Consider the following 12,923-nt stretch of genomic DNA (forward strand, 5'->3'; position numbering starts at 1 on the left):
TGAAACGTGAGGACTGGTCAGACGCAGTGTCAGCTTATTTCAAAAGCAGATCCCAGTTATGAAAGATTCCTTTTTGTCACAGCTTTACCATTACTGCAAGACCCTTCGGAGGGGTCATGCCCCAGATCTGGGTTAATAAAGTTTATTCAGATGCCCAGGCCAGGGTATTTAGTGAATGATTACATGGTACAAAAGGAATTTTCTTGTTTTTATCTAAGATCAGCTAACCTAGCGGAAGGAGAAGTCTTTTAATGTGGAAGTTGTAAGGGTTTATCCTGAACAGTGAGGATATGAGCAGAACCTTTTCCCACCATTACCTGACATTAAAACAATCCTTTTTGTGGCCCTTCCCACAAACTGCAGTTGAGCACAGGGGGAAGCTGAGAAAGGTGGTTTTGATGCACTGTGCGCACTGAAATTCCGCAGTCTTTTTGTTTGCACAGACTTCACATGTGACAGCAAGATTTATAGAGAGAAACTGAAAGAAGCAGATGATTTTTGGTAAGATTTGGGGTGTATGAATTCATAAATCCTTGTTGTCCTGGCTCGTAGGAATCCCATTCTGTCTACATTTCAGTTTTGTTTTCTGCTTTCCCTCCCCAGTAGAGTTGAACCTGGGAATAGCATCGCTCAATGGCTCGTTAGGTTGATAAAGTGGTAAAAGTGACGATAGCTACAATGGGTACTTCCAGCTCAGAAGCATTTATAGATCTCGAGGGAATTCTGAAAAACACCAGAAAGTCTTTAGGTACTGAATCACAGGCAAGTATTTTGAATCTTTAATTTTTTCTTTATATATGCTTTTCTATGAGAATGTCAGAACTGAAATATGGAATATGCTTTTCCCACTTGGTTTCTATTACTTGTAAAGCATTCAAAAGCTTCTAGAATAAAATTACCTCTATGCCCTGCAAGGGAGCAGGCAAAACTCCGCTGAGTATCAAGGGAGTCCCCCTGCTGGTGTTTCTTTCCATTTTTAACCCAAATATAATAATAAAAATGACTGAATATTAGACCAGAGCTGTACAATCTCAGCTCCTGCATCTATTTGTTATCATGTTTATCCCAGCGGAGCTTTACTGTACTTTTCTATTTGCACAAAACGTGCTGAAATAAATTGCACAAACTAACTGCCTTGTTTCCAGATGTGTCGTGTGCGTCGTCACCAGAAGTTCCGCTTCCTTTGGAAGTCTTTTCCAGAACAACCCATCTGCATCCAGAAAAAGAAAGAATCGAAACAGAAATGTGACGAGATGAGATGTGCAGGAAGAGTAAGTACTGCCAACAAGCAACTTAGAAATGAAAACTGTATTGCAGGAAACAGATGATAATAATAATAATAATAATAATAATAATAATAATAATAATAATAATAATATGGTAATAGTAATAAAGCTTTTATTTTAGAATAGTTTAGAGATACTCCCAAGTCTCCACAACTTAAAAAAAAAAAGATTTAAAAATTGGGGGGGTGGGGGAGGGCACTAAACATCTTCTTAAGGGCAATAAGAGCCTGAGCCCTTCCAGGCCACCACACAAACAAAACTGGGTGGTCTGGGCATGTGCCCAGTGGTAGAACTGCCATCCATCCATCCTACACCCCCAGAACAAGGGGACTGCATGAACCAAGGCTGCCGGGCAATGCAATCACACACTGCGTGCTGCAAAGCGACTGCACATGATCAGAAATTCCGAGTTTAGCCCTGAAACAAAAGAGGGAACTTTTCTAAACGTGGCTGGATTTCCCATTGCGTGAAGGATGCTGGAGCACAGCTGTGTACTTAACCCCATAAAACACTGAGGATTTCCCACGTGTGGGTTTAGGTCTGCTTTCTGACAATGAACAATTAGACATCTCAACATCAAAATGCATTTCTGTTTTGTTACAATATTTATTTGAGGCTTAATCACAGTTGTCAATGTGCTGTTTCAGTGAATAATACTTTAATACTGAGTTATTTTGCAGCTCATGCAGCAGTAAGACATATCTGAAGGTACTGGGTGATTATTTGGACTTTATTTATTGCAGAGGAAAACAATGACATTGAAAATATTGTATAAATACCTCATACATTAAACAGCAAAATACCTCCCGTGCACTAGGAATTGCGATGACATTGTTTTGAAACATTTGAAAAAAATAATATAATTATATGTTATCAAGACAGAGACAGATTACCTATTACTTTAACGTAATTAATTTGAGCTCAGTGGATTTCTGTGGCTGTGTTTGTCATTATCCATCAATATAATTACAAAATGCTGAGAATTGGTTTTTAATCTTTAAGTTACTTTAACCGGCTGCTTTTTTTTCTCTGAGTCCCCCCTTCATTTGTCTCCATCTCCAACATCTGAAGTGTTTAATTACGATGCACATTTCTCTCTTCATTAGTTCCCCAGCCCACATTCCAGTCTCACTCACGATGTTTTCACATCAGGGCATTTCAATGAGATACGCTTCCCCTCTTCAGTGGCCACAAGCTCAGAACCAAGTTCATATTCTTTTCCTGCAGTACTGTCGGGTGTTCTCATATCTTTATTTATCTTTTCATACCTCTGTTTTCTATTATACATTTTTTTAATCTTTTAAAACTGTCTCATCCAGGCAGTGTGAAAGGCAAATGGAACAGCAAATGGCAACATATTTTAAAGAGATTTCTCTGTTTGCCTCCTGCCTGGCTCAGCTAATAGCTCTCTTCCCATTACTTGAATAAGTTTGAGGTTTCCTTTTTCTGAGCTTGGAAGGCAGATTACATTGCCCTGTGTGATCTCAGATGTGGGGCTGCTCGGAAGCTCCTTTAGAAGGCAGAAATGTGCCCAGTTCTTGTCGTACATAAATGTCTGTCTCCAGCAAAGCACCAAGGCCACGGCAGTGCAGTGCAGTGCCCAGAGATGCCTGTCTCCAAGGCCTGATGAGGGCTGACTTTTTTATGCCTCTATCTGACTTCTTTCTCTTTCTCTCATGATTGACATTTGTCTTTTCCGGGCCTTGTTTGCTTGAGCTGCACTCGTAGGCAGCCTGGAGCAGTGCAGTGTTTTCATTTCAGTCAGGTTAAGGGTGACAAAGATTACACATGCATACTGATTTATGCCTTAAAGGCTGGAAATAGTGTCAAGTGTGATCTCAGCTGAGCTCTGCTCGATGACTCAAGTGCTCAGCACAGTGTTATACTCCCAGACATCAATCCTCATCCAGTGAAATGAAAGCTCTGTCCAGAACATCGTTCAATAAAGTCCTGATCTCTAAGTGTTATTAGTTATTAATAAGATAATAATGATACTTTCAATGTTCACGCCGGAGCCAGAATCGAGCCTTTATTGGGCTAATAGTGCTGAAAGACAAAGCAGTGAGCAGTGCCAGCCTCAAAGAGCAATGTGCAAAGGTGCACTACACAGACAGTGTGCACAGCTGTGTGAGCTTCTGAGAACCCTGCACTGCAAGGTTCTTGTGCAACAGTATGGCCAAATTATCTTTATATAACCTAATATCTTTAAAGATATAAGGTCTTTACAGATGGATACTTGCAGATGCCGTGTGTCAGGGGTTCTTTGAAAACAGCAGTGGGTTGGAAGGTGGATGTTGTCCTAAAGATGTCAGACGCTTAGTAAACATTTCATACTCTGCATTAGGCTGAAGTCAGTGCTTATGTGACTTGAGACGTCATGTTCTCCTGAGGTACAAAAGGCCAAGGACTTGAACCTCAGGTGCCCACATTGCAAGCTGCCGGTTCTTCTTGTGCAGGTGTCTTTCTCTCTCTGGTTTTAACCTCACGCAACTGCCTGGACCTGAAAAACAAACACTTCTCAACACTGACATCATCAAAACCTTAACAGCCCCTCGGAAAACGTCCCTGTGGTCCTCACCCCTCTGAGAATGACAGAAATTCCCATCTGACTGCATCTGCAGCATTATGCAAAATACCAGAGATGGGAAGAACAAGGCGAGCAGTCCAAGACTGAGCGTTTCCAGTTGCTTCCAGCCCTTGCCAGCATAGGAGACTAAGCAGTTCGTTTTGCTTCTGACCAACAAGACAGCTCTCTACAAAACAGCTGGAAGGAACAGTGGAAAGGGGTGGAGGGAACTACCCTTTAGGGTGCCAGTTAGTCATATATTCAGCTCTGAATCCTTCCCCTTAAGTAAATTCAACACATCTCTTTAATATTGCCCGATTTAATAATGAAGCACATGTTTCTAAAAGAGCTGGTCATGCACCAGATGTGAAGCCATTCATATCTGACTCAGCAGTGCAACCTCAGATCATTTCAATACTGTTTCCCTGAGACATCAAGCACGTCAGTGCTGCTCCGTGCTGTATTTGCTGATCTGCCAGCCTTTGGATAAATGAAAATTCACTCCTAACCAAACTTCTAACCAAATGCTGCTCCTTTTCCAGTCAGAACAAGCAGGCTTGTATTCTAACGAAAAGCTGTTAAACCAGGAGGGAAATAGATTAAAATATGTTACATTGCACTCCATGGCACAGCTGTGACTGCAGCTGGAATGGGTGGCTGTGCAGCCAGGCAGTGTCAGCTGTGGAAATGGGTCACGGTGTTCTGGAAAAAACAGCAAAACGAGTGAGAAAAGGCAGAGTTCGGTTCCAGGGCTCGATATGGAAAATAGCTGTGGGTCTATTGCTCTCACTCAAAGACATGGTTCATTTTGGGTATATTCCCAAAGCAGCCTCATCAGCACTGAGCGCATCCCTGTTTCTGCTCTGTACAGGCACTGGCTGTCACCGGACTAACATAAACAGCTGCATGTCCAGAGCCAACACAAACGCTGTGATTCTTATCGTTTTAGGAACGTTGGATTCTGAATCGCCTTTCAAGCTCCCAGTCCCAGGAACTGGGCGCAGTAACCGGGTACAGCCGCAGCTCCGCTCCGACACTACTGAGCATGCTCGGCTCCTCCACATCCGCCCCCGTTCTGCCTCCCCGACCCGGGGGTTGCAGCTCCCGGCGGCGACCGGCCCCTGGCGGCTGGTGGAGGCTCCGTGCGGGGCTCGGCCGCCATGAACCCGGCCGGGGGGGCGGCGCCGTCCTTCCCCGGCCCCGTGCAGTGTAAGTGCCGCCGCGACACGAAGGGTTGGTTATGCGCGATCCGGGGCCCGCGCGGCGGAAACCGAGTGGAGTATGAGGGCCGGGCAGGCCCCGAAACCTGAGTAGAGCAAGAAACGGGCGGGAGAGGAGCCCGGGAACATGGGTGGGGGGAACCCGGGAATCTGGGTGAGCGGAGCGGGCAGACGGGATCAATGGGAGTCAATGGGAGTCAATGGGAGTCAATGGGAGTCAATGGGAGTCAATGGGAGTCAATGGGAGTCGACGGGCCGGGCAGAGCTCAGCGCGGCCTGCACCGCGCGGCCATGGAGCCCATCGCCCCGTCCCCTGCGGCTCCTCCCCTCGGTCCCGATGGGAACCGGGCTCTTTGGGCTCGGTGTGAGCTGCCGGCCCCGCCGCTGTGCTTCCAGTTCCAGGAGGCACCACGGTGCTGGTGGAGCTCACCCCGGACATCCACATCTGCGGGCTCTGCAAGCAGCAGTTCAATAACCTGGACGCCTTCGTGGCCCACAAGCAGAGCGGCTGCCAGCTGAGCGGAGCGGCGGCCGGGGCCACCAGCACCGTGCAGTTCGTGTCCGAGGAGACCGTGCCCTCAGCACAGGCACAAACCACGGCCAGAACCATCACCTCGGAGACACAGACCATCACAGGTAGCGCTGCAGCCATGGCTGATGGGCAGCGGAAATGCTGCTCAAACTTTCAGACATGCAGACATGTAACTAAGACTAGAATTGCCTCCCGTGGGTGAAGGTTTGCCCTTCTATATGTAGTTAAAGTTTATTTCAGACCGAGGCCCTGTTCAAATCCAGGTCTTTTAAGTTGGGCAGACAGGTTGGCACAGAGAATGTGGAAGAGCAGTGAAGCGAGCTGAATTCAGGGCTCCCTTCCAGGGATTTTTATGTTGCAATCCCTCCACTCTGTGTGGATTTTCAATGAGTCACTTTTCTGCTCCCTCTTCACTCATCTTTAAAATGGGAGCTCTTTTGGGGTATAACATTTCCTTGATGTAAAGGCTGGTACCTGGGCTGACCAAGTCTTACCTGTTACCAGGTGACAGCTGAAAGCAGTACAGATCTGAAAGAACTGCTTGGCTATAATTAATGAGCCCTAATTAATGAGATAAGAAAATAATTGGAAAGATTTTACGGATTGAACAAGTTAATGTTATCGAATTGAACTATTTTACATGTTTAGTTTCTGCACCAGAGTTTGTTTTTGAGCATGGCTACCAAACATACCTGCCTAGTGAGAGCACTGAGCCTCCGGCTGCTGCTCTCGTCTCCACGCCACCGAAAGCACGTTCAAGAAAATCAACTTCCTCACTTACACAGAAGAAGCTGAACTGCTGGTATCCAGGTAAGACGTGGACTGTGTTGTGCATGTACCACCAGTGACAACAGTAATAGTTTTGCTATTGATTTTGCACATCCTGGGCTTTGGTCCTGACCTGTGATGTATTCTGGTGGTGCACCAGCAGGCTTGTATGCAGACACTGGCCTTGGCCTACAGTCATCCATCACAATGTAAGGACAACCTTGTCACATTTTTGCTAACTGCTGTGCATGAAAAGTCAGTGTTCAAGGGCAGGTTGGGTGGGGTGTCGAGAAGCCTGGTCTAGTGGAAGGCGTCCCTGCCTATGGCAGGGGGTTGGAACTGAGCAATCTTTGAGGTCCCTTCCAACCCAAACCATTCTGTGATTGGGTTTCTTAGCATGTCTGTAAGGATAGGCTGAGTGAAAGTACGTGGGGAACTTAACAAGTGAGAGTCATGCAGTAAGCATATGGAGACACTCATGTAGATGAGAAGTGATATTCATGGGAGCAGAAGCTGAGGTGCTTTCTTTTGTAAGCCTGCCTTCACTTGAAAGGCACACTTTGATTGTGTAGATAATGATAGATTCATTGGTTTATTTGTTTTTACAACACAAGTGATGCAGGAAGCATTAAGAAAAAACAAAATGCCCAGAATGGGGTAGGTGGTGGTTGTTGTTTTGTTAGATTTTTCCATGAATTTAATGGTGTGCTTTTCTTACCTTACTGCTGCCAGGTTGCCAGTTCAAGACTTCCTATGGTATGAAGGATATGGAACGTCACCTGCGAACACACACAGGTTTATGCAGTTGCTTTATTTTACATTTTTGTGGGTTTTCTTTTTGGCTTCTTACCAAATGACATGTCTATACTGAGGAATGGCCCCTTTTTAGTAAGCCATGTGCTGCTATGGGGCCTAGTGCTCACAGCTGGTTGGAAGTGTTTAGTGGGGTTTGTTTTTCAGTGACATCCTTATGATGCAAAAATTCTTCATGTTTTGATGTTCTGTTTGATGCAGGTGACAAGCCCCACAAGTGTGATGTTTGCAACAAATGTTTTAGTCGCAAAGATAAGCTGAAGATGCACATGCGGTCTCATACCGGGGTGAAGCCTTACAAATGTAAGCACTGTGACTACGCAGCAGCTGACAGCAGCAGTCTCAACAAGCACCAGCGCATTCATTCCAATGAGCGTCCTTTTAAATGCCAGATCTGCCCTTATGCAAGCCGCAACTCTAGCCAGCTAACTGTGCACCTCAGATCCCACACAGGTAAGCTTATACCAAAGTTCATGTCTGTAGAAGTTTGTAAGCCATTGGGAGCATCGAGGGTCTTATCTGCGTCTCTCATGTCTGGTCCACCATATATGAAATACTGAAGTTGTTTTTGAGCTTTGAAATTGCAATTCAGCCACTTACATCAGGGAAGCTTTAGCTGCATAGTTTCATTTCTTTCATCAGTAAACTTGCCTGTAATCAGCAATTTAAGTAGCACCTTTTTTGACCTTTTTTTATGGTTCTTCAGTTGTGTACGACTGCAGTGGCAGTGTTGTCCTGCAGTCCCCTGACACTGCCCATGCACTTCCTTGTATCAGGGACATAAGCTTTCAGTACTATTCTGTTTCTGTACTAGCCTGGAACTTACCTGGTCTCAAGGTTAACCCAGAAGTCTCACTGCAGGTCTTGTACTTCAGGCCTGAGATATGCACGTGTTTGTGTTCTTAGACTTCAAACACAGCAGCTGTTGCAGTGTTTATTTTAAATGGTGTTTTTCAATGCTAATTGAGGCACTGTTGCTAAAGGGGGCTGAATGAAAAGCTCCAGTTGCTTTATAGAGTACACTGAACGGTTTTACATACAAAACAAACTAGAAATCGTGATTATCTGAAATACAAATGAAAACAGTGAGTGTGGGCAGGCATTCTCTTGAGAGTCTACACACAAATATGCCAGACCAGGCAATAAATCCTGTGCTCTTAACGTTCCCTGTGTCTTGAAAATATATTGGAAGGTTGCAGATATTTAGAACAAATCAACTGTATGTATTTCACTATAGCCTTGGTCTCTCAAGGAGAAAAATGGGTCTCTGTGTCTCATCTGTAATTTGAAATGTGTTCCTTGTTGGCAGGAGATGCTCCTTTCCAATGCCAGATGTGTCCTGCTAAATTTAAAATCAACTCAGACTTGAAGAGGCACATGCGTGTGCATTCTGGGGAGAAGCCTTACAAATGTGAGTACTGTGAGGTTCGGTGTGCTATGAAAGGAAACCTGAAATCACACATCCGTATAAAGCACAGCATGGAAAATACTCTCAAGTGTCCAGAGTGTGAGTTTCAGTGTGGGAACAAAACAAGCCTTCGACACCACATAAGAACTCATCAGCCCGAGCAGCCAGTGAAGTGCTCAGAGTGCAACTACTCGTGCTCCAACAAGGCAGCTCTGAAAGTGCATGAGCGGATTCACTGCAAAGATCGTCCTTTCAAATGTGAGTTCTGCAGCTTTGATACCAAGCAGCGGAGTAACCTGACGACTCACGTGAGGAAAGCTCATGGAGACAAAGTCAAGACCAAGAAGCAAACTGTGGATAAGAAGGAGGGAGATAGGCCAAAGCAAGGCAGCTCCAGGCAGGTTGCCAAATTAGATGCCAAGAAAGCATTTAAGTGCGATCTGTGTGATGCTTCCTTTGTCCGAGAAGATTCTCTTAGGAGTCATAAGAAGCAGCACAGTATGTACAGTGGATCTAAGAATAACGAACTGGCTGTTCTGCAGCTCCAGATGGATCCCAGTCGACAGGCCAGTGCCCCGATTACTGTCAGTCACCTCCAGGTCCCAATTCAAGCTGCTCAGGTCTCTCCATACAATGAGGGAAGGGTCAAGATCATTGTGGGTCACCAGGTCCCTCAGACTAACAGTATAGTTCAGGCTGCGTCAGTGAACGTTGTGCCACCTGCGTTAGTCAGACAGAACCAGGAGGAGCTCTCGGCCAACAGCCGCCTGCAGCTTCTGGGCCAGGTCAGCTTGTTGGCCCCACCACCACCTCCCATCTCTCAGAGTGAAGCAGGGCCTGTAGCCCAGCCAGCAGTTCTTCTCACAACCCATGACCAAAGCGACGGAACTGCTTTACATCAGACTCTGATTCCTGCTGCCACTGTCAGCAGCCACGAGGCTTCAGCAAACCAAGCTTTCATCACCAGCTCTGGAATCAGCTGCGCTGACTTAGAAGGCCTTAATGCTTTGATACAAGAAGGAGCAACAGAAGTGACTGTGGTTAGTGATGGAGGTCAGAGCATTACTGTGTCCACTTCAGCCCCACCTCCTCCCATTTTCTCTTCCTCCTCTCACACAGAAGCCCCTAAGCAGACCTACTCCATCATTCAAAGTGGAGCCCATACAGCTTTACTGTGTCCTGCAGACTCCATACCAGATTAGCCACAAAGTAACTAAGCAAATTTCAGCAGAAACACTTAGAGTGTAAGTGAATACAGATTGTGTCCTGTAAAGCCAAATAGCCACATACACATTTTACTCATCTGTACTTGGAAACATACATCTTGTATGTGGAAAAGAGGTGCGTGTATTTACACACCTCTATTGAAATTGAAAGATGTGTCCTTTGTAAAATGTGTTGCATATTTCACTAAGCAGTAAGCTTCCCAGAAGATGATTCTCATTGTGCTGGCTAAAATAAGAAAGCATCACCTTATGATGAATTATCTTCACATTGGACTTCTTTCCTGTATACGCAAAAAGGTGCAGGAGATAAATGGTCCAAGCCACTCCAAAGTATATTTTCAAGTAATGCCCGTTTCAATCGCAGGCTCTGTCTGCATTGGCTGGATGTGGCCAATAGCTGATCTGTAAGAAATGCCTTCAACCAGGACTAATGCAGGCCTAGTATAGGTTATGTGACCTGTTCCTTTGTATCACTAGAAGCTGGTAGTGTATGATGATTGATTTGGAAGTTCTTACGCAGAAGACCAAGTTAATTGTTTTTAGAAGGCAAAAGAATTTTGTCTGTTCATCAGTAATTACTGTCAGCACTGTTGCAAATCCTACCAGTAGCACAGTGATCTGTGTCAGAGTTACCTGTGTTTTAAACAGAACCACCACAAATATATTTTTTACAAATGCTGCTTCAGTTTTGGTTTTATTTGGATGGTGTACGTTGAAGTTGTGTGGGTGGAGGCACCCTTCCATGTTGGCACTGTTCTTTTCAAGTTAAAGGGGGAAAAGGAAAAAAGTGAGTTCATTCAGTTAAAAAATAAGATTTGAATCCAAGCTTTGCAACTCTAGCATTGCATCACAAAATATTAATTTACCATTAAATGATGTGCATATCTAGAATGAATGAACGCTGGGCTGTATTTTGTATTACACAACATTAGAGCTATTTGACGGTGTTCTTGTCAGTAGCAATACCATCACTACAGTGTCAACCAGCTGGAAACAGGCTCTCAGCTTGGGAAAACAGGTCCCTGGGTCTGCAGGAATGAATGATGGTTTCACAGCCGAGCAGCGTCCCAAGGACAATTGTTAACATGCATGAAGGCTGGAGAGAGGCTGTTATCAAAACTAGCTCTGAAATTCCCTCCTGGGGAATCAAAGTCAAGTTAAATTTTATGGTATGTGCCAGTGGACGACATTGAGTGATTGCTTTATGTGCTAGAAACATGCTTGGGAAACTTACAAGGATTATATTATTAGGGCCACTTTCTGAATTGGTCTTGTTTGAGTTTTTTCCTGTTTTGTTTTGTTTTCCAGCCTTTATTTTGTGTATGTGGCAGTGCTCCCTGCTGCTTCCCTCTGTGGGTTATGGACTTGGTATACAGCGCAAGGCTTTCAGCTTTACTATTCAGATAGGGAAATTCCATCATAACTTGCAAGTACGTCTTGTTCAAAGGCTGCTTAAACTGTGAGTCTTCCAGTAACACTGTCTTCATCAAAAGGTCGGTTTTCCTTCACTCCTGGGTGCATCTGAGTTCCTGGGCAGGGTTTCCTGCATTAAGTATTTTGTATCAACTATAGGTGGTGCTAGTGATCCAGAGAAATGCAAAGTGAGCCTGTTCTCGATGATATCCTCCTTCCTGTTAAACTGCTTTTAACTCTTTCCCAGGTACAGGTGGTAAAAATACTTCAGAATCCACTTTAAGAAGTTTCAGAAAGCACAGGTGGAAACATTTTATTTTAGAAGCAACTGATTTTCTAAAAAGTAGAGTTTTGTACTGTTGATCTCCTATGAAGCAGAGCTGCCATCTCGTAGTTTAACAGGAACTGGTCATTTTTCACCCCCTGATGCTGGTTATGTCCTGCATGTATTTTGTTGTTGCAGAATTGCAGTACAGTGCAAGAATGAGAGAAAAGGAGATTTTCACAAAGCTGCTGGCTGGAATTGCATTTAATGTGAGTTTGCACTTGTGCGCTCAGGGGGTGCAGCAGCACGTCCAGGAGCCTCATCTTCCATCTCACGTCACACTGGATGTTGCACAGTTCTCTTATCTGCAGTTCGGTTTAAGAAAGAAAGAAAAAAGACATGTTTACTTTGTGAGATGAGAAAGCGGCAGGTTTGTCATGCTGTAAAGACTAGCCTCCATGCTGCTCCTGTGGCTGAGATAAACAGGAAAGATAACAAATGGTGTGAATGAATAGACAAAGCTTAGCGCTGCTTCTTCAGCATTGTTCAGCTGATTGCATTATGTTGAAGTGAACAATCTAGAGTTCCTCCCACCACCCCCAAGAACAGAATTGATAAGCAAGGCTGAACTGGGAGCAGTTTTCAGTTTTGTTTGACTGTAAATGGTCTTTGTGCTCTGGAGCCGGTATAAGCAGATTGTTTTAATCTCTGATGTTCATTTAATACATTCTTCATGTTATCAACAGATTTGTCCCGAGAGAGAGCATGGTAATTCATAACAAGTGTCTGTTGTGGAGTTTGCTTGCTTTCAGGCACGTGGTAAATAAATTGTATGTCCTCCCAGAGTTCTGCCACAGCCACAGAGCTCCGTAGCAACGTTCCAGGAAGAAATATTTTGATGGGTTTTGTTCCTGTTGCTTCAGGATCTCCGTGCCCTGCCTGGTAAGCACCAACATGTGCTCTGCACAGAGCAAGCAAACAGGGCTGCTGGCTGGGAGCACACCTCGCACTGCACAAAATGGGTGTCTTAGAGACTTCACAAAGCAAGGCGTTTTTTTCATGCTGTGTAGAGTTAGAGTGCTGTATAACATGGATCCCATTGCCTGCTGCTGTGATGCCACTGGATGCTGTGATTTGAGATAACTTCTTCCATAAGTTTCAGGAGCTGGGGCTGTGTGTAAGGAAGTTACACAGGGCTGCAGGAGCTGTGCTGGGAGCAGTGGGTTAGTGCGCAATGCAGAACAGACGTCGTTAGCAGATGAAAGTTCTTTGTGAGACATGCTTTTTTATTCTGATAAGGGAGAGGGGCTACAAATGGTGGCTCTGTGTCAGACCAGCCAGGTGAGGTGCCATGTGATGGCTGTGAAGCAGAAGAGGTGCTGACCAGGCACCAACAGGACCCATTGGCTGCTTATTGCCCCTCTGT

The 12,923-nt window shown here is 45.0% G+C and overlaps 1 protein-coding gene across 2 annotated transcripts in view; it reads left to right on the forward strand.

Moving 5' to 3' along the window:
* ZFP64 (ZFP64 zinc finger protein) overlaps positions 1–10,644 on the forward strand; it is a 212,688-nt gene extending 202,044 nt beyond the window's left edge. The window contains exons 6-12 of one of the 2 annotated variants that reach the window (XM_015882035.2): positions 1,146–1,271; positions 4,802–5,061; positions 5,469–5,708; positions 6,253–6,414; positions 7,105–7,167; positions 7,387–7,638; positions 8,495–10,644. In XM_015882035.2, coding sequence (XP_015737521.1) covers positions 5,013–5,061; positions 5,469–5,708; positions 6,253–6,414; positions 7,105–7,167; positions 7,387–7,638; positions 8,495–9,795 — 2,067 coding nt within the window. In that variant the 5' untranslated portion in view covers positions 1,146–1,271; positions 4,802–5,012 and the 3' untranslated portion in view covers positions 9,796–10,644. The remainder of the gene's footprint in view (positions 1–1,145; positions 1,272–4,801; positions 5,062–5,468; positions 5,709–6,252; positions 6,415–7,104; positions 7,168–7,386; positions 7,639–8,494) is intronic. The other variant, XM_032448582.1, reaches the window with a different exon arrangement.
* The last annotated feature ends 2,279 nt before the right edge of the window (positions 10,645–12,923 follow it).

This window comes from Coturnix japonica, chromosome 20, assembly GCF_001577835.2.
Source record: "Coturnix japonica isolate 7356 chromosome 20, Coturnix japonica 2.1, whole genome shotgun sequence".
Lineage (NCBI taxonomy): Eukaryota > Metazoa > Chordata > Aves > Galliformes > Phasianidae > Coturnix > Coturnix japonica.